Source organism: Gadus morhua, chromosome 12 (assembly GCF_902167405.1).
Source record: "Gadus morhua chromosome 12, gadMor3.0, whole genome shotgun sequence".
Classification (NCBI taxonomy): Eukaryota; Metazoa; Chordata; class Actinopteri; order Gadiformes; family Gadidae; genus Gadus; species Gadus morhua.
The window spans coordinates 26,131,919-26,157,217 of record NC_044059.1 but is presented as its reverse complement, the minus strand read 5'-3'; the positions used below and the strand labels follow the sequence as shown (position 1 = coordinate 26,157,217).

Below are 25,299 nucleotides of genomic sequence, written 5' to 3'. Positions count from 1 at the left end.
CACGCCCACAAGCAAAGAACTACATAGTGTGGTTTTATGATTTTTTTTTAACACCGTCATGTGACTGGTAGTGTCTAGATCCCCTTTTATGGATTCATAAAGTTTCATATCGAATCTTCAAACATCCCTGGTGCGTTAATCCACTCCATATGTGGTGATCTCTGTTAGCTGTAGCTTAGCCGCGCCGTCCTGACACTCGCACCTGGCTGTTGGCCCTCAAACCTCTTCTGAGAGAGCTTGTGCTAATCCCACTCCCGACTCCAGTCAGGTGCTAGGGTCCATCTCATACCTGTCATCCTCCAGCCGTCAGGGTTCAGTGAGAAAGTGCCATGACAACACACACACAGACACACACACACACACACACACACACACACACACACACACACACACACACACACACACACACACACACACACACACACAACACACACACACACACACACACGAGAGAGAGTGAGAGAGACAGGGCGTTGGGTGGCTGGCTGTCTGGTTGGCACATTCCTAAACACAGACTGGCAGAGGGAGACGGAGAGAGAGGAAAGCACCTAATTGGAGGGACTTGTGTCCCTGGATGGAACAAGGTAACCAGAGGGCTGTGATGTGGGGGCATACCTTCAAATGCCACGCATTCTTGTCTGTAGTTTAATTAAACACAATCACGGAAAATAAACAAAAAACATCACTTGTTGTTAACCCAGACACACTATTTATACAGGTGTTTGGTGTTCCGAAGCTGAGAGTTGTTTTTTGAACAAGATGGCCGACCTAGCACTCCTAACGTGACGATATCTCTTACTTAAATAAACGTGGGTTGGTCCTTTAATCTACATCGTGGTAATTTCCTTTGACAACAGAATCTTTTCATTTTCAAATATCGTAGTATCTTTATATTTGAAGTGATATTTTCAAATGTAGTCTCACAACAAAGTACACGGAGTGACTGAGGTCAGAGACCGAGTTGGACACACAGGAAATAGACGAGCTGAGAAGAGATAGCTTCAGAGCAGACAAGACATTCTGAACCCATTTGATTGAGCACCTAATAAATACCACAAATGGGTGGCAACCGTAAATCAGGGCCCTGAAGTCAGCCGGTATCCCTTTACTGAGCCATGGAAATATATCCTGGGCTCCATTCCAATGCCCTGCCCGTCCCACCTCCTCGGCCAAACAGAGAACTGTTTATGTAGGAGAACTAGGGCCTGGTGGCATTGCTGTGTTAAAGGTGTACACAGTTGTGACATTCATTTGTATATCAAATATAAGATTGTTTGGCCATATTGTTCTCTCAACAATAGGGTTCAGTAATCGATTTTAAATACAGTATTCAATTGATTCGATTGTATTTTACAGTGATGTAACCACGAACCAAGGCGCTACTGGGATTCAGGTCCAAATTGAAGCTAAAGCTTGATGTTATTTACATGAGACTAGATTGTTGTGTGGCGATGGAAAGTGGGCTTTGCTTTTTTTTGCTCTTGTTTGCAAAAGCGAAAGCGCAGGATTATTTGAATATCAAATAACCTCCTCGCCACATGCTTTTCAGAGAAAAAAAATATTCAAACCTAGATGCAATGTCTGGGTCACTTTCTACCCAATAATCGACTTCTCCTTAAATTGTGCTTAAAATCAATTTGCCCAACAAATTACATGAAAGCTTGCGGGTCCTGGAGTACTTTCAACCAGACCGCAGTGTGACGTAACGCACCAGCGTTCGTTAAAACCCTTTCAAAGCCGACCGGCAGACTTCAAAGGCCTCTTTTGATTGGACGTAAACAGAATGCTCAGTGGCGTCCTTTTCCCTTTTCCCTTTTTTATTTTCCAGTCGCCATGACATCATGGCGTTCCCCGGGGCCTCGGCCGCTCAAGCGTGCGGACAGTATGGGGACGGGAGGCCCCATCACATGTTTAATGTATGGATTTTCTTTTACTCGCACACACGCACACGCACACACACACACACACACACACACACACACACACACGTACAGGAGAGGAACCGGGCCCTGGTATACTGGGCCGCTGCTGGATGAGCGGTGCCGCTCGATGGGACTCCATTGTGATGCAAAACGGTTTCCAACCAGATCCGTCCCAGCACACAATTACACCGGGGTGCATAAATAGACGTTTTGAAAAGTCGGAGGGAAACAAAGGAGACTGTGCCGCTGCCAAAATCACTGGAAACGGGAGTACGGGAGGGGGAGAGAGAGGGAGGAGAGAGGGAGGGAGGAATAGACAAGAATAAAGGGAGATAGATGAAGTAGTACCAACCGGCACAAAGCACAACAATCCAGACCGAGCCATTTTGTGTGAACTTACAATATGTTCAGAATCAATGTGCTTCAGTGTGTGTGCGTGCGCGTGTGCGCTCGTGCGGGCGTGCGTGTGTGTTTGCGCTGCGCGTGTGTCTGTGCATGCGTATCCAGCGGGTGTCTACGTGTGTATGCATGCACATCCGAGCTTGTGTCTCCTCAAGTGTATGCACGTGCACGTCTGGAAGTGTGGTGGAGGCGGGGCAGCGAGGAGGGGGTGGGGGGGGTGCAGGGGTGAGTTACTGCTTCTTGTTAACCCATTAGAAAGGAGGCAGCGAGCCGGAACAGACGCAGGAGGGTGGATGCATCCCCCCCCCCCCACCCTCCTCCTCTTCCTCCTCCTCCTCCTCCTCCTCCTCCTCCTCCCCCCTCCCATAGAACGCCGTGTGTCTGCAGCCCAGAGAGGCACAGCTGTGGTCTCCGCCGTCCAGCACGACCCCGTTGATTAGAGCAGGGGGGACGGACCTCCAATCACCTCTCTCCCAGGGGGCCCCCCCCACCCTAACCCCCCCCACAAGCCTCCAGCCCCTCAATGGGGAAGAGGGCCGATCAATACCCACCTTATGGCCCCAAACTGCCCAGACTTGCCCCGAACGGGCCTCTGAAAGGCAGCCATATGTTAGGTTTACTTTTATGTTAGGTGGTATTCTAAAACAATGCCCAACTCGTTTTTAGTTAACCATGACCATGAACTGATCATCCGGGATCCTTCCTGAAGGCAAGCTGATCTGAGAGCAGCCACTACTGTTTATATTAGCACTGTCAAATCAAATCAAATCAAATTTATTGTCATTTTGTTGATTGAACAACAAAACGAGAAGGCGTTTCTCACGGATCAAGATCAAACATACGTTTCAAACAAACAAACAAACGTCCCAATGATGGGACGTTTGGTCAACGGGTGAACTATTCACTTCCTAAACAAAAAAGAAATAAAAAACCTCTCCAACAGTTACAAAAAAAATAACATTCTAAAATTGATTTATGTTGCTGTGAGCGAATGGATAGTTAATAAAGGTCTGGTTTGGGTATCTCCAGCGTACAGACCAGCAGAGGAGGGAAAGGGGAGTGTTATCAGCCGACCGAAAAGGTTCCTGGGTTCGAGTCCCTGTGTGTTTCTGGAGCCACCAGAAATAGACGTGGGCGATGAAAAATTCACTCCGAAATTCACTACGATAAACAAAGCACAGGGAGCTGTTTATAAATGTATGATGTTCACAGAAACAGACGCCGAGCTACAACCTGACAGGAGAAGCACAACAGCGCTGGAAACCATTCAGCAGATACAAATCCTGCACTGTACCAAAATCACACACCAGCCTTTGATTTAAATCTGAATTATATATATTGGGTGGCGGGAGATACGTTTCCATTTACCCAGCTGAAAACATTCAACAACCAAGACCGCTAGCCATCTGTTGATCCAGAGATCCTGAGTTCTGATCCAAATAAATGTAAATTGTGACGTCAATGCAAACAGATGTAAAACGGGTGAGGTAATGGCTACAGCAGGAAGCTATTCAGACACTGTGAGCGGAACACAATGCATTTACACAAAACAAACTTTGTGCGTGGGTGTGTGGGTGTGTGTGTGTGTGTTTGCACGCATGTGTGCGCCTGCCTTCGTGCGTGTGTGTACATGAGCGCATTCAGAGAGGCCCCACGGACTCTTTTGACAGCCCTTGATTCTCTCTCTCTCTGTCTCTCTGTCTGTCTCTCTCAAAGAGAGAGCTCAGCTTCTATTTCGTGACAGGTCGTGCGGCCGGGACACAGCAGAAGATAGATGTGCATTGTGACAGGAGGATGCTTACAGGCATGCCAGGGTTTGGGCCGTAGTAATGGCTGTTTACACAATGGAATAATTACCCAGTAAATTGCAGGGGGAGAACCCAGAGCCTAGAGGAGGAGGAGAGGAGAGAAGGAGAGGAGGGGGCAAGAGAAGAGAAGGAAGGAGGGAAGATGAAAGGAGAGAGAGAGAGAAGGGAGGGAGAGGGAAGGAGAGGAGAGGAGGAGAGAAGAGAAGGAAGGAGGAAAGATGAAAGGAGAGAGAGAAAGGAGGGAGGGAGAGGGAAGGAGAGGAGAGAGAAGGAAGGAGGAAAGATGAAAGAAGAGAGGAGGAAGGGAGAGGGAAGGAGAGGTGAGGAGGAGAGTAGAGAAGGAAGCAGGAAAGATGAAAGGAGAGAGAGAAAGGAGGGAGGGAGAGGGAAGGAGAGGAGTAGAGAAGGAAGGAGGAAAGATGAAAGAAGAGAGGAGGAAGGGAGAGGGAAGGAGAGGAGAGGAGGAGAGAAGAGAAGGAAGGAGGAAAGATGAAAGAAGAGAGAGAGGAGGAGGGGAGAGGGAAGGAGAGGAGAGGAGGAGAGAAGAGAAGGAAGGAGGAAAGATGAAAGGAGAGAGAGAAAGGAGGGAGGGAGAGGGAAGGAGAGGAGAGGAGGAGAGAAGGAAGGAGGAAAGATGAAAGAAGAGAGGAGGAAGGGAGAGTGAAGGAGAGGTGAGGAGGAGAGTAGAGAAGGAAGGAGGAAAGAAGAGAGAGAGGAGGAGGAGAGGAGAGGAGGAGAAAAGTCAAGAGAAGAGAAGGAAGGATGAAGGATGAAAGAAGAGAGAGAGAGGGAAAGAGGGAAGGAGATGAGAGAAAATAAGAGAGAAAGAGGAGATGAAAAAAAGAGAAGATGAAAGAAGAGGTGATTAAAGAAAGAATGAGGAAATGGTAAAGAAGTACAATGAGTGGAAGGGTGTGTGAGCGGTGAAGGGGGGGGGGGGGGGGGGGGGGAGGTGGTGGAGGAGTGTGGTGGCCTGCTCCATCAGAGGACCAGAGTGGAGCTGGCAGGCTGACAGGAGGCTGACAGGCCCAGAGATGACGGTTCAACGGCCGGGCCTTTGAAGAGGCGCTGCTCCTCTCTGTGTGTTTGATGCCTCGGGACTCACTGTGGCACTCTCGCATACACACACACACACACACACACCACACACACACACACACACTTGTTAAACATTCATACACACACACATACCACATGGGAAGACACATGCAAACACACATGTTAGACATTCAACCTTACACAAAGACACAGACGTATATGGACACACACACACGCACACACACAGGTACGATAATGACCCACGCATAGACAAAGAGGTTTGTTCCCCCCGCCCCGGTCAGACCTCAGCCGGGGGGGAAGCCAGCGGTCTCGGCCGTCGGCCCGCTCTCCTTTTATTTAGAGACAACCTGCCTCTCCGCTAAAACAACCCATTGTTCACGTCCCCTGCCGCTCCGCTGCCCGCCCCCGGCCCCTCGCCCGGAGGTGGGACCGCCGTCTGGGACGCGGACCCTCGAGACCCCCCCCCCCCCACGTCACGGCCCGACCGGGCCCGCCGGGTGGCAGGGGGGGGGGGAGACGCACCCAGCGGACATTCCAGACATGCCTCTCATACCGGCGTTCATTTGGCACAAACAGCGCCATTACCCACAACCCCCTGCCCCCCCCCCCCCCCCCCCGCCACCCCCATCCGGCCAGGGACACATCCCCACCCCCTGGTGAGCAGGAGGTCTGAGGTCTGAGTGATCGCTGGCTGCCTCTCAGAGTCATTAATAAAACACAGAGAGGGGGGCTGCTCCCAGATGGGCTGGAAAGGGTCCTAACTATGGGAGGGGGGGGGGATGCCTGAGGGGACAGATGCACACACACACACACAGTTTTAATTTCTTCAGTCAAGAGAATACAACTTCAGAAGGATGGTCCGCAGCTTAGAGAGTAGTCGAGGTTGGCATATGCGCGCATACACGTGTGTGTGTGTGTGTGTGTGTGTGTGTGTGTGTGTGTGTGTGTGTGTGTGTGTGTGTGTGTGTGTGTGTGTGTGTGTGTGTGTGTGTGTGTGGTGTGTTGGCGTGTTTGTGTGGGCGTGTGTGTGTTGGTGTGTTGGTGTGTGTGCGTGTTGGCGTGTGTGTGTTGGCGTGTGTGTGTGTGTGTGTGTGTGTGTTGGTGTGTGTGTGCGTGTGTGTTGGTGTGTGTGTGTCTGCATATATCAGGGAGAAGACCCCAGGCTGTCCTCGCCGTGCTCATCTGCTGCTCTGAGATGAGAGGTGACACCGGGATGAATAATACAATAGAGAGACACTGGGCCGTGTCCGCACCCTCTGTCTGGGGTCAGCGTTTGCATCCCCCACCCCCACACCCCCACCCTCCTCCTCCTCCTCACCAGGAAAAACACTGCAGCTCAGCATAGGGAGATGGGTGGAGTGCATGCACGCACGCACGAAAACAAGCTCAATGCACAGCCACCTCATGCAATTCTTAACCAACAATATGACATCTGTGTACCCAGCAGAGGGAGCGACACACACACACACACACACACCACACACACACACACCACACACACACACACACACACACACACCACACACACACACACACACACACACACACACACACACACACCACGATGATGAGTACCGGACTAGCTGGACTTCTTGAGTCTGATCCCCGGAACCACACTTTTCGCAGTGACTTGGGATTGAAAAAGTTTGAGTCTTTATACAGATTTGATCTTTGCCACCCCAAAGACCAACCATAGTCTACTTTACTGAGACAATACTTCCATCAAAGTTACTTTAATCAGAAGCCTGCCTCCTCCTTTGACGACACTATACACAAAGCAGCTTGTATGCCGTTGTTCAGCTAGAATGTTGTTCAGCCAATCATGAGAATGAAAGGAATGGTACATTCCCCTTTTGGGGAATGTACCATTCTGCTTGGCTGTGAAATACCTAGTTTCCCAGAAGGCCGAGTGTGAGGGAGAGAGATAACTAAACAAAAGGGAGAGTTAGATACGGCCAGGAGCCAGTGAAGAGGATTCAGTGCTGCCTGAGGAAGAGCTGAACATTCATGCAATTTTTATAGAAATGAATGAGAATGAAGAATGAGGATGCAGGAGCTTTCACCAAGCTACATCTCTAAGGCAAAAGGGGACTCATTGTAAACCAAAATACATTCAGCAGACTAAAAGCAGCAGTCTTACAGCAGTAAAGGTAGAGATTGTATAGAGGAAAATATATTGTTTCTATGATCGGACAGGTGCATATTATGGGAACGTCATGTACGTAATGTACAGATTTGTGTTTATTATCCATGTAAAACACAATATATATACAATGTTTATACAAAGTCACTTACTGATAGACCATTATTGATTTGAAATTGTACTTCCATTGGCCTATGTGTGCTAAGTCCTCCTGTCCAGCATTAGAGAGTGTTTACTGGTGCTGGTGTAATTACAATATCACCCTTTTTAATGCTGCCAGACGTTTGCCAAGATTCCCTGGCAGTGACAGGATCGGGGATTAAATCCTCATCAGAAGAAAGAAGAACTGTTGCGAAACGAAGGAGAGTGTGTGTGTGTGTGTGTGTGTGTGTGCGTGCGTGCGTGCGTGCGTGCGTGCGTGCGTGCGTGTGTGTGTGTAAGTAAATCAGCACGGGACGGCAGCTGGACATAACATGGTTGATGAATGACTGAGAGTTCATTACACCCGACACACAGTTCTTCAACTGAAACAGTATAAACAGCGTGCGAGTGTTCTTTCCCCCTCTTCCTCCCCTCCTTCCTCCCTTCCTCTTCTCCCTCCCCTCACCCTTCCTCCCCCCCGCCCTCCCCTCACCCCTTCCTCCCCCCCGCCCTCCCTCATCCATCCCTGATTTCCTTTGTGCACACGTATAAACAAACTCCTTTCCGGCCTTATCTTGTTTTACAGTTTGCGTAGCTGCCTGTTCAGAACACACACACACACACACACACACACACACACACACACACACACCCACACACACACCACACCTCGCCCCCCCAAGCCCCCCCCCACACATAGACACACACAAACACACAGTTCCGGTTGGGAGCGAATACCGACAGCTCTGTTCCAGCTCCTAAATCAGAGAGGCTGTGTTTGCATCCCCCTAGCCCCCCCCCCCCCCCCCCCCCCCCCCCCCCCTCGCCCCTCCCCTCCCCCGCCCCAGCAGTCCTACATTGGCCATGAGCTCCAGTACTGCCCCCACCCTGACCCTCCCCCCACCCTCCACCCTCACACCCCCAGCCCCAGACCTCCGGAGATGAAAGCAGGGCAGAACTATAGCTCCGTAGAGGAAGCCATAAGCCATTACTCACGCACCAGTTTGTCCATTTGGAGACGGAGGTAGCCCCCCCCCCCCCCCCCCCCTCCCCTCCAGCTCCGTGTGCAGGCAGCCTGCCCGTCCGCTGGGACCGGGAGGAAACCCGGTCCACCCTGCTGCAGGCGACACGCCTCACCGGGCTGTCCGGCTCACAGCAGACGCAAGCGAGAAACACAGGAAGTGCCATCGCTCTGCGTTGGAGGAGCTTCCTCCTGGCCCGGCCGCTGTCACGCCGACGGGCGCCCGACCACAACAATGGCACTTTTATTTTGAAAGCAGAAGCGCCACTTGTTGTGATGTTCTGAGGGCCTGTGAGTGGTTAAGTGCCCCGGCTGCAGGCCCCCCTCGCAGGGAGATGAACAGGACACTTGGGGGATTCTTAAGATAATAGAGGTGGGTTTAAGTGGGGAATCCGGACAAAGTGTGTGTGTGCTCTACCTGATACACAGAGAGCCCATCGTAGACCAACAGAGCGTGTGCACGCACACACACACACACACAACACACACACACACACACACACACACACACACACACACCACACACACACCACACACACACACACACCAGATGTTTTGCTGTGGACATCCTCTTTGCTTCACAGGGCCATTCTCAAGAGTGTCCTAAGCACTCTCTCGTTCACTCCCAGCCCACTAAACCAAACCACACAATGCTTTTCCTTCTCCTGTTCCCAGAGCTATTCTGCTACACAAACACATGTTTGTCCACCTATTAAATCCTCCCTTTGGCTTGGCCTTTTTAAAAAGGAGTAACAAACAAAATGATGATGGCCATTATGAAAAATTTAACTATACACTGCTTGCTGTTCTTTTTTTTTTTGCTTTTTCCACCGGAGCAACTTTGCAAAGTAAATGGCCCACATCTTCCTGTTGTGTGAGAGCGAGAGCGAAAGCGAGAGCGAGAGAGAGAGAGTGAGAGAGAGGGGTTTCCATGCTGACTGCCAGGGGCCCTGTTTGTCTTGGCGCTGGGACTTGACTTTAAGCACCAGGGCTGTCTTTCAAATGTGTGTATGTGTGTTTGAAAGAGAGAGTGGATGAGGAGAGAATTCTTATTGCTCATTTGCCGCTTCGCAGAGACCCCCCACCCAGCCGCCGGCCCAGGGAGCTGGAGCCCCCCCCCCCCCCCCCCGAGGAGTACAGTGAGATTTAGTAGATGGAGCCCTGCAGAGCGACCTTACAAGCACCGAGGAGTAGGCAGCGAGAATTACATTTTACTGCATGAATCATAAATGCCATGCTGAGGGGGTTCATTAATGAGGACGCGAGACGCAGACTGAGGTCGTGACGTCAATGGAAAACTATAAGCCCCTTATTTATGAGTCGGTGTGTTCGTCCAAATCTAGCTTTAATAGCGCAGAGGTCGTCAACAAAACGTTCGTTTTCCAACAACAAATGGAAGATTCAGCAGAATGTAAATTGATGGATTGTAGCAGTGGTTCTCCAACATTTTTCCGCCAGTGTACCCCCTTGAAGATACTTTTTCACCCGAGTACCACCCTCACCGGCACAAAACACTTTTTCCAACATTAATAATGTCTATGAGTTCTATTTGGCAGTGTAAACATGACAATTAAAAGGGTGCAAGTACTCAGAATTTAGTGGGAAATACGGGCCTGTGCTTCATGCAACTGTTGGCAAATTTTTCCCACAAAAGATGCACAACACCAGGGGAGGGTCAGAGCATGTAGAAGTGAATCCAATTAAAACCAGTTTCTGGATGCACTCTTTTTCTCCTTTCTGCTTGTTTTCAGATTTACGTTTCAACCACTTTTTTGTCTAGCTTTCAGAATTGAAACTGAAAAAAAGTTCTATTTTTTTTTCCATCACTACCTCCTGCAGTACTCCAAAGCACACCTAGGGGGTACGTATACCCCCTTCCCCATTTCTGGATTATAGCATCACATCAAGTTCGGTCACTTCCTGTCCAAGCGCCATCTCCCGCCCTCAGGTCACCGGCGGCGCCTCTTCAGGGTCAGAAGGTGGCGTGAACCCGATCGGATCCCTCTACATCTCTGCATGGTTATCCTCCACCTTTCCCCCGGGGGGATGGGGGGGGGGGGGGGGGGAAGCAGGTGAGCCGTCTGCGTCTTTCATCTACCCCTGAACTCTGAACCCAGCCCGGTGTTAGGTCGTGCCGAGGCGGCCGGTTCACCCGAGGAAACCCAATGCGGAGCGCAATCAGGTTTTTACTGGCCCCGTAAACAAGGAAACAGCAGAACAACACGGCGCCGTTGCTAGGACGACGGGCCCTGATGTAAATCTAAAGTCGAGAGAGTGAGAGAGAATAGAGGTTTGTTCGTCAGGAGAACTGCAGGGCCCCATCTAAATGACAGCGAGCACACACCACACACACACACACACACACACACACACACACACACACACACACACACACACACACACACACACACACACACACACACACACACACACACACACCTTTTATTGTTCTGCGTGCCTTCGGCATCTGATTAAAGATACAACATGAACATTTGATGGCATGCTTTGTCTAGATAAACTTCCCAGCACCCACACAATACGGCAGTGCCAGGCTAGTTAAATAAACAGAGCCTCAGAAGGCTTAGGCTGGAAGGGACAAGGAACTTGTTTTACTGCCGGCTATCTCTTTATATTCACCTTGGGTATTAGTTTGAGGAAGGCCGTTTCCAACGCCTTTGTGTGTCTTCAACAAGAAGCTCTTTGTTGGGAGTTCAAGGCAGTAAAACGACACATGCCGTCTGCTGAGGCAGAAGATAAGCTCACTGGCAGTACATTTCTGTCAACATCATTTACCAAAATAATCACAGTCGCTACCAGCGTGACCTTGGCCGGATGGGCCTAGGACTCTCGCGCTGCCCGCAGTCGTCCAGCAGAGGCCCGGAACTAAATCTAGAAGCTCGGGGAACACCAAGGGGGCGAGAGAGGCTGAGCTTTTAAGGGAGCGAGAGAGAAACCGACAGCATCAGCAGACTGTGAAATCAAATTGGCCACGCTTATTTTACAAGACTACTGGGAGGTCCGTCCGGGCCGGACTGTCTGCGCGGCGGCGTTAGTTTGTCTAGCGTTGCGGCGGAAGGCGGAATCTCCACCGCAGCTATGGCGGGCCACACTCACCGTGCCGCAGTCTGTTACCGCAGGCCCCGCCCTCACGCATGGAGCTTCAGTCTGGAGGGAGAGACTGGGGAGGGGACACGACAGAGAAAGAGGATGGAAGGACGACGAGAGGGAGGTGGAAACGAGAAGGAAACGCCAATGGAGAAGGCAGCATCCCTCGGCAACACTGGAAACAAATATATATAATTGTCGCTGGAGGAGACAGAAGAAAAGCCACTAATGACTGCAGACAATAAAACTCTGGGTCTCCATTGTGACCAGTAGTAGCAATAACACAGGAACTGACTGAACCACAGCTCCTTAAAATAGAGCCTTTGTCTCCATAATTTGACTGGTATTAGCCGGTCTGAACCCAAAACTCAGCCGGAACAGGGGGACGTCGATGTTCCTTTCTGAATGGGAGGCTAGGATCTTTTGGCGGACATTCATGTGGTATTTTGAACAAGGGAGGATGGGAGAAGGAGTCAAATCAAATGTAAATCCAAAACATTTTCCACAGGAATGCGTTCAATAAACACATAAAAACGGTTCATATTTTAAGACTTTATTTATTACTAATTTTCTGATTTTTCTAAAGGCAGCACTTTGTGTCCACAGTTCACTAGCGTCTCGGTGATTGAAATAAAATGGTAAAAAATAAAAGTAATCAATGCTCTTGCTGTGTGCTACAAAATTTAAATTAGTCAGCTCTCTGTAAAACAACTTCACAGACACAATAATGATAATATGCATTATAAACATTCATTTTCCCGTTCAAGTATGCTATGATCCAAAGTGACTAGTGTGAATTGGCAGAGAAAACGAAAGGTAAACACCATGGTTTACAAATTGCAGGTCCACTTTGCATGTCAGTGCTTGTGTTTGTTTGCGCGTGTTTGCGTGTATGTGTGTGCACGACACACACACACACACACACACACACACACACACACACACACCGAACACACTTCTGAAATGTTTTGATAAAGTTTATTTGATATTGTCGTGTTGTGAAAGCAAGCAATGCAGTTTACACAAAAATGCATACACATTTATGGCCCACCTCTTTCAAGTCACGAAGGGAAGAAATGTGCCTCTCTCTCTCTCTCTACAGTGCATCACACTGAAAAACCATCAGATAACTTTCCTTTTCAGAAACAACGTTCCTCTGTGAAATGTTTAAAAGACGGGCGTTCCGTTGAATAGATATCTAGTCGGGCCCCGACAGGGAAACCCCTGCATCAAACTAGTTCTATCCCAGGGAACGCTCTCGGAGTTTCGCCTCACGAGGAGCTGGGAATTCTGGGAGTGTGTTTACATTGCCCAAAATAACTTTCAAAGTATTATACTTATTCCCCAATGCCAAGACTCGCCGTGATCCAGGGTTGCAGACGCCACTCACAGAATATCCCATGTCATTAAGGTCTTACCTGCAAACAGTTGCGAAGCCGTTTTAAGTACCGTGTGCTTGTGTACACGGCACTTAATAGATTCCCGTTGGACTACGGTTGCTTCATCTCCGGGCCGCTTAGGAAAACTCATTAAGCCGTCACAATCTAGCATTACACTAAAAACATTTAAAAGCGCAGGAACAGATAAGTTCAGTCCAAAGGTCTCTTTGGCTACCCTTTTAAAAATGACTAGACCGTTACGGGAAAGACTGCTACCCGCACGCCTCGCTGACAAGAGCAAGATGGACGAATCTGCGCCGCACAACAAGGACTTTAAATATGAGAACCGTTCAGTTTCACCTCACTGAGAACTGCTCTCCGATTTGAGGGTTTCAAAAATTGCAGTTCTAAATGTACAGTAATGTACATGCACAACTGCGTGTGTATATAATTAAACATCTGTATGCACACACATAGTTTAATGTACCAAATAGCACTGGTATGTTCAACTGTCCTGGATGAACATAAAAGGGGGACAATGACGCAAAGAAATAACGTATGTACAGGATAATATATACATAAGAAAACGCTGATTAATCCTCCAAATCACTTCTTCGAGACGGTGAAAGGCCCACAGCTCAGATAACCACAAACTGACCGAATCTATCTGGAGAATAGTCCTGAAGGTTTGGATACAAGCCCTCCATTTCCGCTTCATGATTCATGAATATCTACACGCACCAGGCAGGGACTGGTACCTCTACGGACACATGTTACGCGCTCACTCTGCTCTCGCTCACGCGTTACGCGCTCACTCTGCTCTCGCTCACGCGTTACGCGCTCACTCTGCTCTCACTCCTCTCCTCTCCTCTCACCCTAGGGTCTTCCTCATCCCTTCTCCTGCCTCGTCAGTCCAGGGGACATGATCGTCTGGACACAAAAGGTGACGCGTTTGTTATAAATCTTTCAAGATCAAAAAGATGTCCTGCAGGTGAGAACTGAGTGGCCGAAGGCAGCCCAGCCCATGCAGTTTGAGTCTCGGCTCCACTACACGAGCCTCAAGAAAGGAAAGGGAGGAAACTGAAACCGCCCTCACTGCCTGTCAATAAAAGCACCGGGGTGCCCGTTTTAAAATGAAACATTTGCCGGGAAAACTTTCATTCTACTTCTTCTTCTTCTATCACTCACACACTTAGTGCGAGTTTAAAAAGAGGCTTCAACTGTCGGCACAAAAAAAACGACCTGTCACACGTGCCGAAAAGGGAAGAGAGGACCGAGAGAAAAGGCCTTATAACAAGGCCATCGCTGGGAGGGCAGACGCCGCACTGAGCCGTTGTTCACCGGCCGAGGATCACTTTCGCCCTCCCGAGGGGGCTGTCACTCAGGAGGAGGGAGGAATGCTTGCGTGTGCGTCTCCTCCCTGCCGCTGGCGGATAATGCGTGGTTCCGCAGCGCCCGGGGGGCCGGGGAGGTGCTCCAGGTACCAGCTGCTATCAGGACACCAGCTGGGGTGTCAGGACAACATCGTGGGCCGCTGATGTCGTCCACGTTAACAACACATGTTTGGCAGAAGCAGCCGGGGATCACATCTGGATTTCGGTACGGAAATGTTGGGGTTTAAGATGTTGGGGGTCCATCAAGGTTTAAGAATTTAAAATAAAAAGTAATAAAAAGTCCTATCAAAAAAGTAAAATAATTAAGACGGTATTCACGTTGGAATGGATGACACATTTAAAAACAATCTGCTTTGTGGTCAGAGGCCGTATTAAGAAGAACAACCCTGGATGCTGTACATTTGTTCTCTGTAAAGTACAACTTTGTGAGGAACATAAAGAAATCAAGGTTTCTTCTCTCAGTCGATCGCTTCACTTCTCGACAGACACATGTCCTTCACCTTTCACCGAGGGGGGAGAAGGGAATGTTCCGGGGCAACAGAGCTTATCGTCCACAGTAGGGTCTTCCCCTCCTCCTCCGTCCTTCCTGCACACAGGCTCACCTCTTCTGTGGTCGTGTTGATCTGAGGATTAGCGGCTAACGGCTAACGGCTAGCGGCTAACGGCTAACCCCGACCCCATGGTCCCTGCTTCAGGCCGACCTCTGCCCTGAAAGTCTTTGAACATCCATGACCTCATCATCAACCACCACCTCTTAATCTACATCGGGTCTTCCTGACACCACAGCTTTGTGCTTGTCCACATTAACCGAAAAAAGAAAAAGGACTAAAAAAAAAACAACACATTCTTGAGGTTGCGTGAAGAGGACGTGGCGGTGAAGGAACGCGTGTGCACACACGTGACCGTTGACGCGTGTGTGTCTGGACACATTTCAAATGTTTTTTTTGCCTCCTCCGTCTCACTGATGTGCTTCTGCTACTTACAATTTAAAAAACTATTTGGATTTAAAAAAAACGTTTTTTCCCCCCCCAGGAACCTGCCCTAGCGTCCCTACACACTGAACCACAGAGACCAACATGAGCTTTTGTTAGTTAGGGAGTGTGTTTGGTAGTTCCTCACTCCATACTGTGTCTCAGCCAGACAGCCTGGAGGTGACTGATGGCCCCTCTAACTGGCTCTGGGATCAGTGTGGTATGGACCGGTATGGACCAGTCTGGACCTGCAGAACACCCGTCGGTCCCACTGCAGGCGGCAGACAACCTTTAGAAGAAGATCACGTCTTCCTTGTCCTCCTTGCTGGGGAAGCCGTAGGGAGGGGACACGCCTGGCCCTGGCCGTGGCCGGGGCCCTGGCCCTGGCCGTGGCCGGGGCCCTGGTGTTGCAGCGGCCCCTGTGTCTGGGGGCTGGGCGCCTGGGCCTGGCCGTGGTAGTAGGGTGACCGGGGCTCTGGGCGGGCTGAGGCGGGCCGGAGGGCTGATGGAGGGGCTGGGCGGGAGGCACGGGGGGCACGAGGGACTGGCAGTCAGAGAGCCCGCCGTCTGGGGGACGACTGGATCTGGGAGAAGGGGAGAGACGGACAGACGGACGAGGTCAGAGAGCGGAGGAAACTCGGGCCGGCAGCTCGCGGGCCGAAGTGCCCCGCGTCGTCGCAAGCTGTTGGGTGAAATGGACCCTGACGGGCATGCTGGGAGTTTCATATCCAGCCCGAGACATCTTACGTTCTTCACGGTCAACAGCGTCCCCGATGTATACACCCCGCTGCGCTAGACGTCGTTGTCCGAGGCCCTGCTGTCCGTCAGCTACGCCCCCCCCCACCGCCCCGTACCCTGTGAGTCTGGCCGGCTTCACACAGCCCGGTGTGAATGAAGACACTCCGGTGACACCGTGCCAAGCGGTTGTTTTGAGGGCCGATTGTGATGGATAGGATTAAAGAGTGTTTAAGTGCGAGTCAGCGGCGCGCGGAGACATTAATGAGCGCAAAGCATGCGGAACGGAGAGAGGTGTTGACACAGGGCAGGGCTGGGAACGGAGGCCGCCTGTTGGTTTGGGTGGAAAGCCGTGTGCCCTGTGTGCGTCCTGTGTGTGTGTGTGTGTGTGTGTGTGTGTGTGTGTGTGTGTGTGTCCTGTGTGTGTGTGTGTGTGTGTCCTGTGTGTGTCTGTCCTGTGTGTGTGTGTGTGTCCTGTGTGTGTGTGTGTGTCCTGTGTGTGTGTGTCCTGTGTGTGTGTGTGTGTCCTGTGTGTGCGTCCCGTGTGTGTGTCCTGTGTGTGTCCTGTGTGTGTCCTGTGTGTGTGTGTGTGTGTCCTGTGTGTGTCCTGTGTGTGTGTCCTGTGTGTGTGTGTGTGTGTGTCCTGTGTGTGTCCTGTGTGTGTGTCCTGTGTGTGTGTGTGTGTGTGTGTGTGTGTGTGTGTGTCCTGTGTGTCCTGTGTGTGTGTCCTGTGTGTGTGTCCTGTGTGTGTGTGTGTCCTGTGTGTCCTGTGTTTCCTGTGTGTGTGTGTGTGTGTGTCCACCTATCCCTTTGCAGCGAGAAATAAGTTCTGGGCGGACGGTAGACTTTGTGTACCATCTTTCCGTGACTATCGGGTCATTTAGGAGAGACTTTTATCCAAATCGACCTAAACACAGCATTTAGGAGGAGGACAAGGATTAGGGCCTCTTGCTGAAGGATGCCTTGAAGAGGGTAGGCTGTGAACACCGGGGATCGAACGCAGTACCCTTTGTTTGGGTCACACACCAGCCTCCCCTCTCGCTTTGCAGGTGTGTGGGGCGGGGGCTACCTGGGTGGTGCTGGGGCCCGTGGCTCGGCTGATGGGGGCTGACGGAGCGCCTGGCCTTCAGGGAACTGTCGTCCCGGGCCGACAGCTTCAGAGGCAGCATCTGCCTTGTGTCAAGGGAGGCTGAAGGGGGGGGGGGGGGGAGGAGACAACATGGAGAGAGTAAAGAGAGTTTTAGGACAAAAACAAGATTGCCTTGAAATACACAATCATAAAAAGTAAAAAGCCTCTTCAAAGCCCCACTCCACCATGTTGATCTCCGGGTTGAAGCTGACGTCCTGGCACTTAATGTACGCACTTATTGTTTGTTGCACGTCCTTGCACCTGAAATGACTCATCATTGTGTAGCATCATATCCTAGCTATCTTGTTGCCAACGGGGAATGGGTTAACCTAGAGTATTGTTAGTGCTTGGCACGAACATCCTTACTGTATAGACTAGGGGTGTGCACGGTTAGTAAATCATAACCGTTTAGGAAAAATCAGTAAATGATAACCGTAAAAAGAATAAAAAAGATCACCGCGCCATTGTTTCAATGGGAATCACGACGGTCCATACTTTCAACATAAAGTGTACATATTTATAATTCTAAATTCGTCCCAGCCTTTATACCACAGATACTATAGGCTCTATAGCATATAACCGCGTTTTCTGATTGCAGTTTAATTTAACAGTAAGCTGACAACATCCTAATTTAACACCGCAACTGCAAATTAACCAAACAGCGATAACCATGGCAACCGGTCAAACAAATTTTCTCTTTGCGATCATTCTGCTCGCGCATTCGACGTGTTGATAAACACATGATCCCCCTATAGCGCGACTGCGGTCCGCTTAAAATAAATAAATCATTAATTGATAGAATTTTTGTAACCGTTCACCCCTAGTGCAGTCAGCGATAAATTGCTTCTCTTTCTTCTGACACACGTCTCTTTGTAAGAATGCCCTAAACGTCCACACATGGAGCGACCGGGCGGGTGGGCGGGGACCCCTCACCGCTGCTGTCGCTGCGGTGGGACGCCTTCATGCTCTTGGTGTTCTTGTCCTTGCGGCTGAGCACGGCCAGCTTGGTGGGGATCTGCTGCTGGAACCCCAGCACCTTGTGCTGCTGGTTGGTGGTGCTGAACAGGTGCAGCGGAACTCCGTCTTGGCCGCCGGCGTCCCCGCGGAGCTGGCCTCGCGCCTCAGGGACGACTCGGGTCGCTCCTGGAAGTCCGCCGGCGCCATGGACATGCTGCTCCGCCCCAGGGGCTTCTGGGCCGCGGGCGGGTCAGGGGTCGCCGAGCCGTCGCCGGACTTCAGGAGGAGCTCGCCGTTCAGGCTGCCCGACAGAGGGGCCACCTTGGGAGGGAGAGAGAGAATATATATATATAAATAAGAGAGAGAGAGACCGACCGAGAGAGATAGAGAGACAGAGAGACAGAGAGAGACCGAGACAGACCGAGAGAGACCGAGAGAGACCAAGAGAGACCGAGAGAGACCGAGAGAAGGGGAGACAGAGACCGAGAGACAGAGAGAGAGAGAGAATATATGAGAGAGCGAGCCCGAGAGAGAGAGAGAGAGAGAGAGGGGGAGAGAGGGGGAGACAGAGACCGAGAGAGAGGGGGGAGGCAGAGAGGGGAACAGAGAGAGGGAGACAGACAGAGAGAGAGAGAGAGAGGGAGCGAGGTTAGGTCATTGGGGAACGATTCAGTTCTGGGTTCACGCGTCACGTCCAGTTATCTCAAAGGCCGTGACTTGAGGTTCTTATTTACTGCTCCAGCGTTCCCCCACAACAGCTCACGGCTCTGACTCTGGCATTCCCCATATTTGTGGTGGGAATCAGGGCCAGGGATCGGGCTTAAAGAGAGCTGTGTTTTCATGTTTGTGTTGTGCTTTTGTTTGTGTGTGTGCGAATGAGACCGTGTGTGCACGTGTTTTTTTTCCACATGTGTTTTAATGAAAGCTTATACTGAATAAAAAACACCAACTCAGCACAGAACGGAGGTCCGTGTACGCCCACGCACGTGCACGCCACACACAAACACCAGCTATAAATCCGTGTGGGCCGGCCGCCGCGATGTTAAGAGACACCCAATCTGTCGCAGAGGAGACGTGCATTTATGGGATAAAAGAAGAATCACAAACACATGCAAACCTTTCTGCTGAGCGCGCAGTTCCCTGCAGTCGTTTGATGTGCTCCGCCGAGAGACTTCACACACACACACACACACACACACACACACACACACACACGAACGAGTGAAACCCAATACCCCTTAATAGTCCCTGTGCAAATAAGGGCGTGTCTGCCTGAAAAGGCCGGGTGGTTAGACAAGCTGAGGAACAAGCGAGCGGAGCTCTCATGGCACCGGTGGTGAGGGACACTGCGCTGCATTGTCCCCCTCCCGATTAAGATGGAGCTTTGCTGGGACAATGTACCAGGGATCGGGGTCTAGAAATCATCCCCAGCACCGCGGCTGGCCTTTCAGTGGGAGAGCACCAGCAGCTCGTGTTTCCTATTAATGGTATGCACGAACAATGGGAGCCATGTTTACACTGCCCTGCACCACATGCAATTCATGCACAACAACGGAGACTTGATGTCCGATTCATAATCTTGCAGTGTCGAGTTACTGAAAGCATTGATTTAAGACGCCAGGCGGGTTGAGATGGAGAATGAGCTCGGGGAGGTGGTGGGGCTCGGGGAAAAACGTGCGCATTTACGACCGACGACGGAACAAAGGAACAGTAGGGGATCAAGTGAGGAGAGCGCTCAGACCGCCGGGTATGGGAACCATTAGCCCTGATGAGAGCGAGGGCCGTTTGCGGTCCACCTGAAATGCGATTGATGACTGCTGGGGACTTCCTGTTGAAAATCAGGGGAACACAGAACACATGCGTGCTGTGTTGCTCAAGCGCCGTGCGTGTGTGTGTGCGCATGTGTGTGTGTGCGTGTGCTGATCGCTCCCTCTGCTGGGCACACAGATGTCATATTGTGGGTTAGGTATTGCGTGAGGTGGCTGTGCTTTGAGCTTCAGCAACAGGATTCCAGGGCCGTAAACGGTCCTGACTGACGACACGTAAACAAATGAGTGTCTGGAAAGCTTCCAGAAGCATGCATTAATAACAGGCTTGGCCGCGCTAATTATACAGCCAGGTCCCTCCCTCTTCCTGAGGAGCTGATTGGATGGTCCCAGAGCTTCTTGGAGCACATGGTGGACAATGTGAGCCCTGGTGCTAGTCACACGAATGGTGCTAGAAGTTAAATTCCAAGACATGAAAGAGAAACACAGCGGCATTTGTTGCATTGACTACTGTCGGTCACTTATTCCATTCCTTTGCAGACTGTGTGAATGTAAGAGAAGGCAGGGATCAAAGTTTTGGACAACAGCCCATTTTACGCTCACTTTCAAATATGGAAGATTGGGATTCAGGGTGATGCAAAGAAATAACAATAATATAAATCAAGGCTGCATGAATTACAAAGCCTCGAAAGCCAACGACCCAGCAGTGAACAACGAATTGGAAAGGCTCAAGTTCCAGCCTTTCCATATGGCTTAACCGTCAACGTTTGCAAGTAAACTAAGGTGAGTCATGTGCCAGTGAGTCAGGTAATCAGCGAGAGAAGGCTGGAGAAGGAGCGGTCTGCATCATTGTGTAAGGCCAAAGGGAAGGGGACAATTGGTGTACCAACTCCTTGGATGACTCCTCCCCCCCCTGCAGGCTAGCTGTTCGGCCTCATACAGCTCGGCTGGCTGTAGAGGAAGTGAGTCACAGGGCCAGCTAGGTGTTGGTGACCAAAGGAACAACAGCCAGAACACTGAGTCACAATACATCACCAGGAGACAGAGAGCGAGAGAGAGAGCGAGACAGGTTAAGAGAGAGACTCAGGGAGAAACCAAGAGAGGGAGAGTCAGGGAGAGACCAAGAGAGATAGACAAAGGAAGTGACCAAGAGAGAGACTAAGGGAGGTACAGAGAGAGAGAGACTCAGGAGAGGAGCGAGAGAGAGACAGAGATTAAGGGGCGGACAGAGAGACCAATCGAGGGACCCTTAAACTTATCTCTGACCCTTGTACAGCCTGACCTACTTGTTCTGCATGGCCATGCTTTATCTTTATGGAGTTACCTGAACTCGCACGCGGGAACCGTCAACAAAGAACCGCTGATGACGCGGTTACCAGGGAAACGGCGTGCACTCAATCAGGTTGACCCTGATGGCCCTGTGGTGGTGGTTGCCGAGAGGTTAACCAGTTAATCCACCCACCTGGTTGAGTCAGTGGAGCAGGAGGATGCAAATAAGACATCCTACGGTCTACAGTTTGGTGCTATTGTATTTGAGCTTTAGTTTCAGGGTCATTACAATAGACCCTAGCGCTCTTTATAAACCATCACTTGCTTTACATGCTGCACGAATACTTTGTGACCCGAAATTCACAATGAAGAAAGAAAGAAAGAAAGAAAGAAAGAAAGAAAGAAAGAAAGAAAGAAAGAAAGAAAGAAAGAAAGAAAGAGAAAGAGAGAGAGAGCCCCAAAACATTCATTATGAGGGGTTGGCAGACACATTGTCAGGTGTGCTCCTTTAGGAAACAGCAGATACTGTACACACTCAACCCCAGTGAATCATTACTTAACACACTGGGCTGACATAACTCACAAGTCAAACGGCCTCCTTTGAAGTCAGAACAAGCCCTGACCGGCAATTCCTTTGCACAAACACACGCACCTAATCACTGCTCCATGGCCTAGCTGATGGGCCGAGTGATGGGTGGTGCTTATTAAATGGCTGCTGATATCAGCTAAGCCTGGAGGCCCATTTATTTTTTATTGAGAGAACACGAACACACACACGAACACACACACGAACACACACACACACACACACAACACACACACACACACACACACACACACACACACACACACACACACACACACACACACACACACACACACACACACACACCACACACACACACGGCGGAATGGCACTTAATGGATGCTCAAGCTACAAGAATAAAAATGTATTATTCTAATTATAGAATGTAAATGTAATTATGTGATAATAAACGACAGTAAGTGAACAGACTATACATTGCCGTCAACCTAAGAGAACCCTTCAAAAATAACAAGTGCTGTTATTAGTTACAACGCCAGATGCTTTAGTGGTATATACTCTGTATTGGCCGATACTCAAGTTCAGGAATCTGAATATGTATCAGGAAGGAAAAAATAAATATCGGAACATCTCTACTACCGTGTAATCTCTTGATGACGCAACGGAATTGAAATTGATGAATATTATTCTTCACCTTGTTGGTGCGCTGGTCGTATTAAGGACAGCCAACGAGAGGAGGAACAACGGTCTAATTGACCAATGAGGTTCGAGTATAGCACTACCCCGTGCATCCCACTCCATTTGAAACCCTCATGACAAGTGGTGAGTAAAAAAGGCCATTCAATGAAGAGGTGTGGAAGGTGTTCCATAGCCAAACTCTCTGCTCCTGCAGTTCTCTCTCCCGTATGGCTGAGAGAGCCATAACAGTGACTTGTTGATGTTATTAAACGCCTGTCTAAACACTAAAGGAGCGATATTGGGTAACCGTACTGGAAGTGCTTGACGGAGCGCGCTCACACAGGGCATGAAATTACAGTCAGTCGATTCTCCCTCTCCCATGAAACTGACAAACAATGCCCCACATTGTGCCGACGGAGAGGGGAAGAGAGTGAAAGGAGGGAGTTGGAGCGGGGGAGGAGAGGGAGAGAGAGCGATAAAAAGACAGGTAGAGACTATTCAATAGAAAAATTGGTTGGCGTCTCTGTGGTTTCCAGGCTGAGTGGAGAGTGAGCAATTGTATCAGTATTCAGGGGTGTGTGTGTGTGTGTGTGTGTGTGTGTGTGTGTTGTGTGTGTGTGTGTGTGTGTGTGTGTGTGTGTGTGTGTGTGTGTGTGTGTGTGTGTGTGGATATGAGGTAAGGGTTGATGCGGGCTCCGGCGCCGGGAGGGGAAGCCCAGGCAGTGGACGCATGGAAGGGGGAGGGCAGAGGAAGGACAGATCCATTCGTCTCCATCTGTAACTACTGTATGGAAATGAACAATTCTCTAATCTTTGTTGGTTTCTGGGTCACCCTTAACTTTGTCGACAGTCTAATGTTGTTTTTTGGGCAAAGATTTACTTCCAGTTTTGTTCTGGTTTTTGTGTTACTTGAGTGGATGATGCATTTTAAACGGGTCGGTTCCTATATCAGCATGGCCCCGCCCTATATCAGCAGGGCCCCGCCCCATATCAGCAGGGCCCCGCCCCATATCAGCAGGGCCCCGCCCCATATCAGCAGGGCCCCGCCCCATATCAGCAGGGCCCCGCCCCATATCAGCAGGGCCCCGCCCCATATCAGCAGGGCCCCGCCCCATATCAGCAGGGCTCCGCCCCATATCAGCAGGGCCCCGCCCCATATCAGCAGGGCCCCGCCCCATATCAACGTGGCCCCGCCCCATATCAACGTGGCCCCGCCCCTATATCAACATGGCCCCGCCTCTATATCGGCTCGCGCTATATCGGCATGGCCCGCCTATATCGGCAGGGCTCCGTCCTATATCGGCGTGGCCCCGCCCCTATATCAGCAGGGCCCCGCCCCTATACCAGCAGGGCCCCGCCCCTATATCAGCAGGGCCCCGCCCCGTAGCGACGCGGCCCCAGGGTGCCAGTCACCTCGATGGTCTTCCTCTTGATCTTCCTCTGGTGCTCCAGCCGCTCCTTCTCCCGCTCCACGGTGCGGGTGGACTCCCGCAGCCGCTCCAGGTCCTGCTGGTACGTCTTCCTCTGCAGCTCCAGCTCCTCCCGCTCCTCCCGCAGACGCTCCTGCAGGGGCGACACAACGTCGTCTTGTGACACACCGCCGGGATCGCAGGGGGTAACACGCCACACCTGGTGTGTACCGTCGCCGATGGCGAGCGACCGCACAGTGCCAAGAAGTGTTGCTTTACAGACGTGCGACGAGACAACTCGATGTGTCAGAGGGGACAGCTGTGTTTATCCTGCTCGGACGCCTGTTTGAAAAGAGTGCTGCGATGGAGGAGGAGGAGATAGCAGTGGTGGAGGAAGAGGAGGAGGCAGTGATGGAGGAGGAGGTTGAGGTGGAGGAAGAGGAGGAGGCAGGGATGGAGGCGGAGGTTGAGAGATAAAAGAGGAGGAGGAGATAGCAGTGGTGGAGGTGGCAGTGATGTAGTAGGAGGAGGAGGAGTAGAAGAGCAAGAGATGGAGGAGAAAGAGAAGGAGGTGGAGGAGGAGATGGTGGCAGTGATGGAGGAGAAGGAGAAGGAGGAGGGGGAGATAAAAGAGGAGGAGGAGCCGGAAGAGGAGGAAGTCTCACCTCCAGCCGGGCGCACTCCTCCTCCCTCTGGTGGAGCCGGGCCTCGGTGGCCTCGACCTGCTGCCGGTGCCTCTGGCGCTCCTTCTCCCAGCGCTGCTGCTCCAGCCGGTGCTGGGCCTGCAGCTTGTGGAAGCTGGCCAGCTCCTCGCGCTGCAGGGCCAGCGTCCGCTGCTTCTCCTGCTCCAGCAGGATGTTCCCCCGGTGGCGCCCGGGCAGCGAGGCGCGCTCCGTCAGCGAGGCCCGCTGCAGCTCCATGTGGCTGTCCTGCTGGGAGATGATGGCCTGGGGACCGGGAGGACGGGGGTCACACAGAGGCTGACGGGAGACGGACTCATGGGAAAAGGTGACCAACAGGGTTGCCCGCACTTTTTCGGCTTGCGAGCTACTACTTTCACAATTACCAGGTCTAACACAGATTTATTTATATACACCGAGTACATACATAGTGCTGACATTTTTTGTCCATGAAAGATGTTGAACCAATGAGGATGCTTTATTCATAAAAAAAACTAAACTTTTTTTGGAATGCCAAGCAATCTACCCGCACAACCTATGCGATCGCTCGGTCGATCGCAAACGACACACTGGGCACCCATGGTATACATTACAAGGTACGTTCAACAGAGGGAAGTTCCGACAGAGCGATCCGATTGATATCACTCCGCCGTTGTATTGCTGGAGCAGCATAAAGCTTTTGACTAGGAAGCTACGTAGTTCTATCCTTTAGGAGCCTGGGTCTGAACCGGCCCTTTCTGTCTACAGTTCCCCGGTGTGAATGGGTGGTGTGAAGTCTTGGCCGTCG

At 51.0% G+C, this 25,299-nt stretch overlaps 1 protein-coding gene across 1 annotated transcript in view; it reads right to left on the bottom strand.

The window, feature by feature from the left end:
• Window positions 1-12,138: 12,138 nt before the first annotated feature.
• The window catches only part of arhgef18b (rho/rac guanine nucleotide exchange factor (GEF) 18b), a 42,659-nt gene continuing 29,498 nt past the window's right edge, over window positions 12,139-25,299 (bottom strand). Inside the window, 6 exon segments of the mRNA XM_030371734.1 lie at window positions 12,139-15,929; window positions 17,150-17,269; window positions 18,143-18,286; window positions 18,289-18,487; window positions 23,837-23,986; window positions 24,498-24,779. Of these exon segments, the coding sequence (XP_030227594.1) occupies window positions 15,637-15,929; window positions 17,150-17,269; window positions 18,143-18,286; window positions 18,289-18,487; window positions 23,837-23,986; window positions 24,498-24,779 (1,188 nt within the window). The 3' untranslated portion in view covers window positions 12,139-15,636.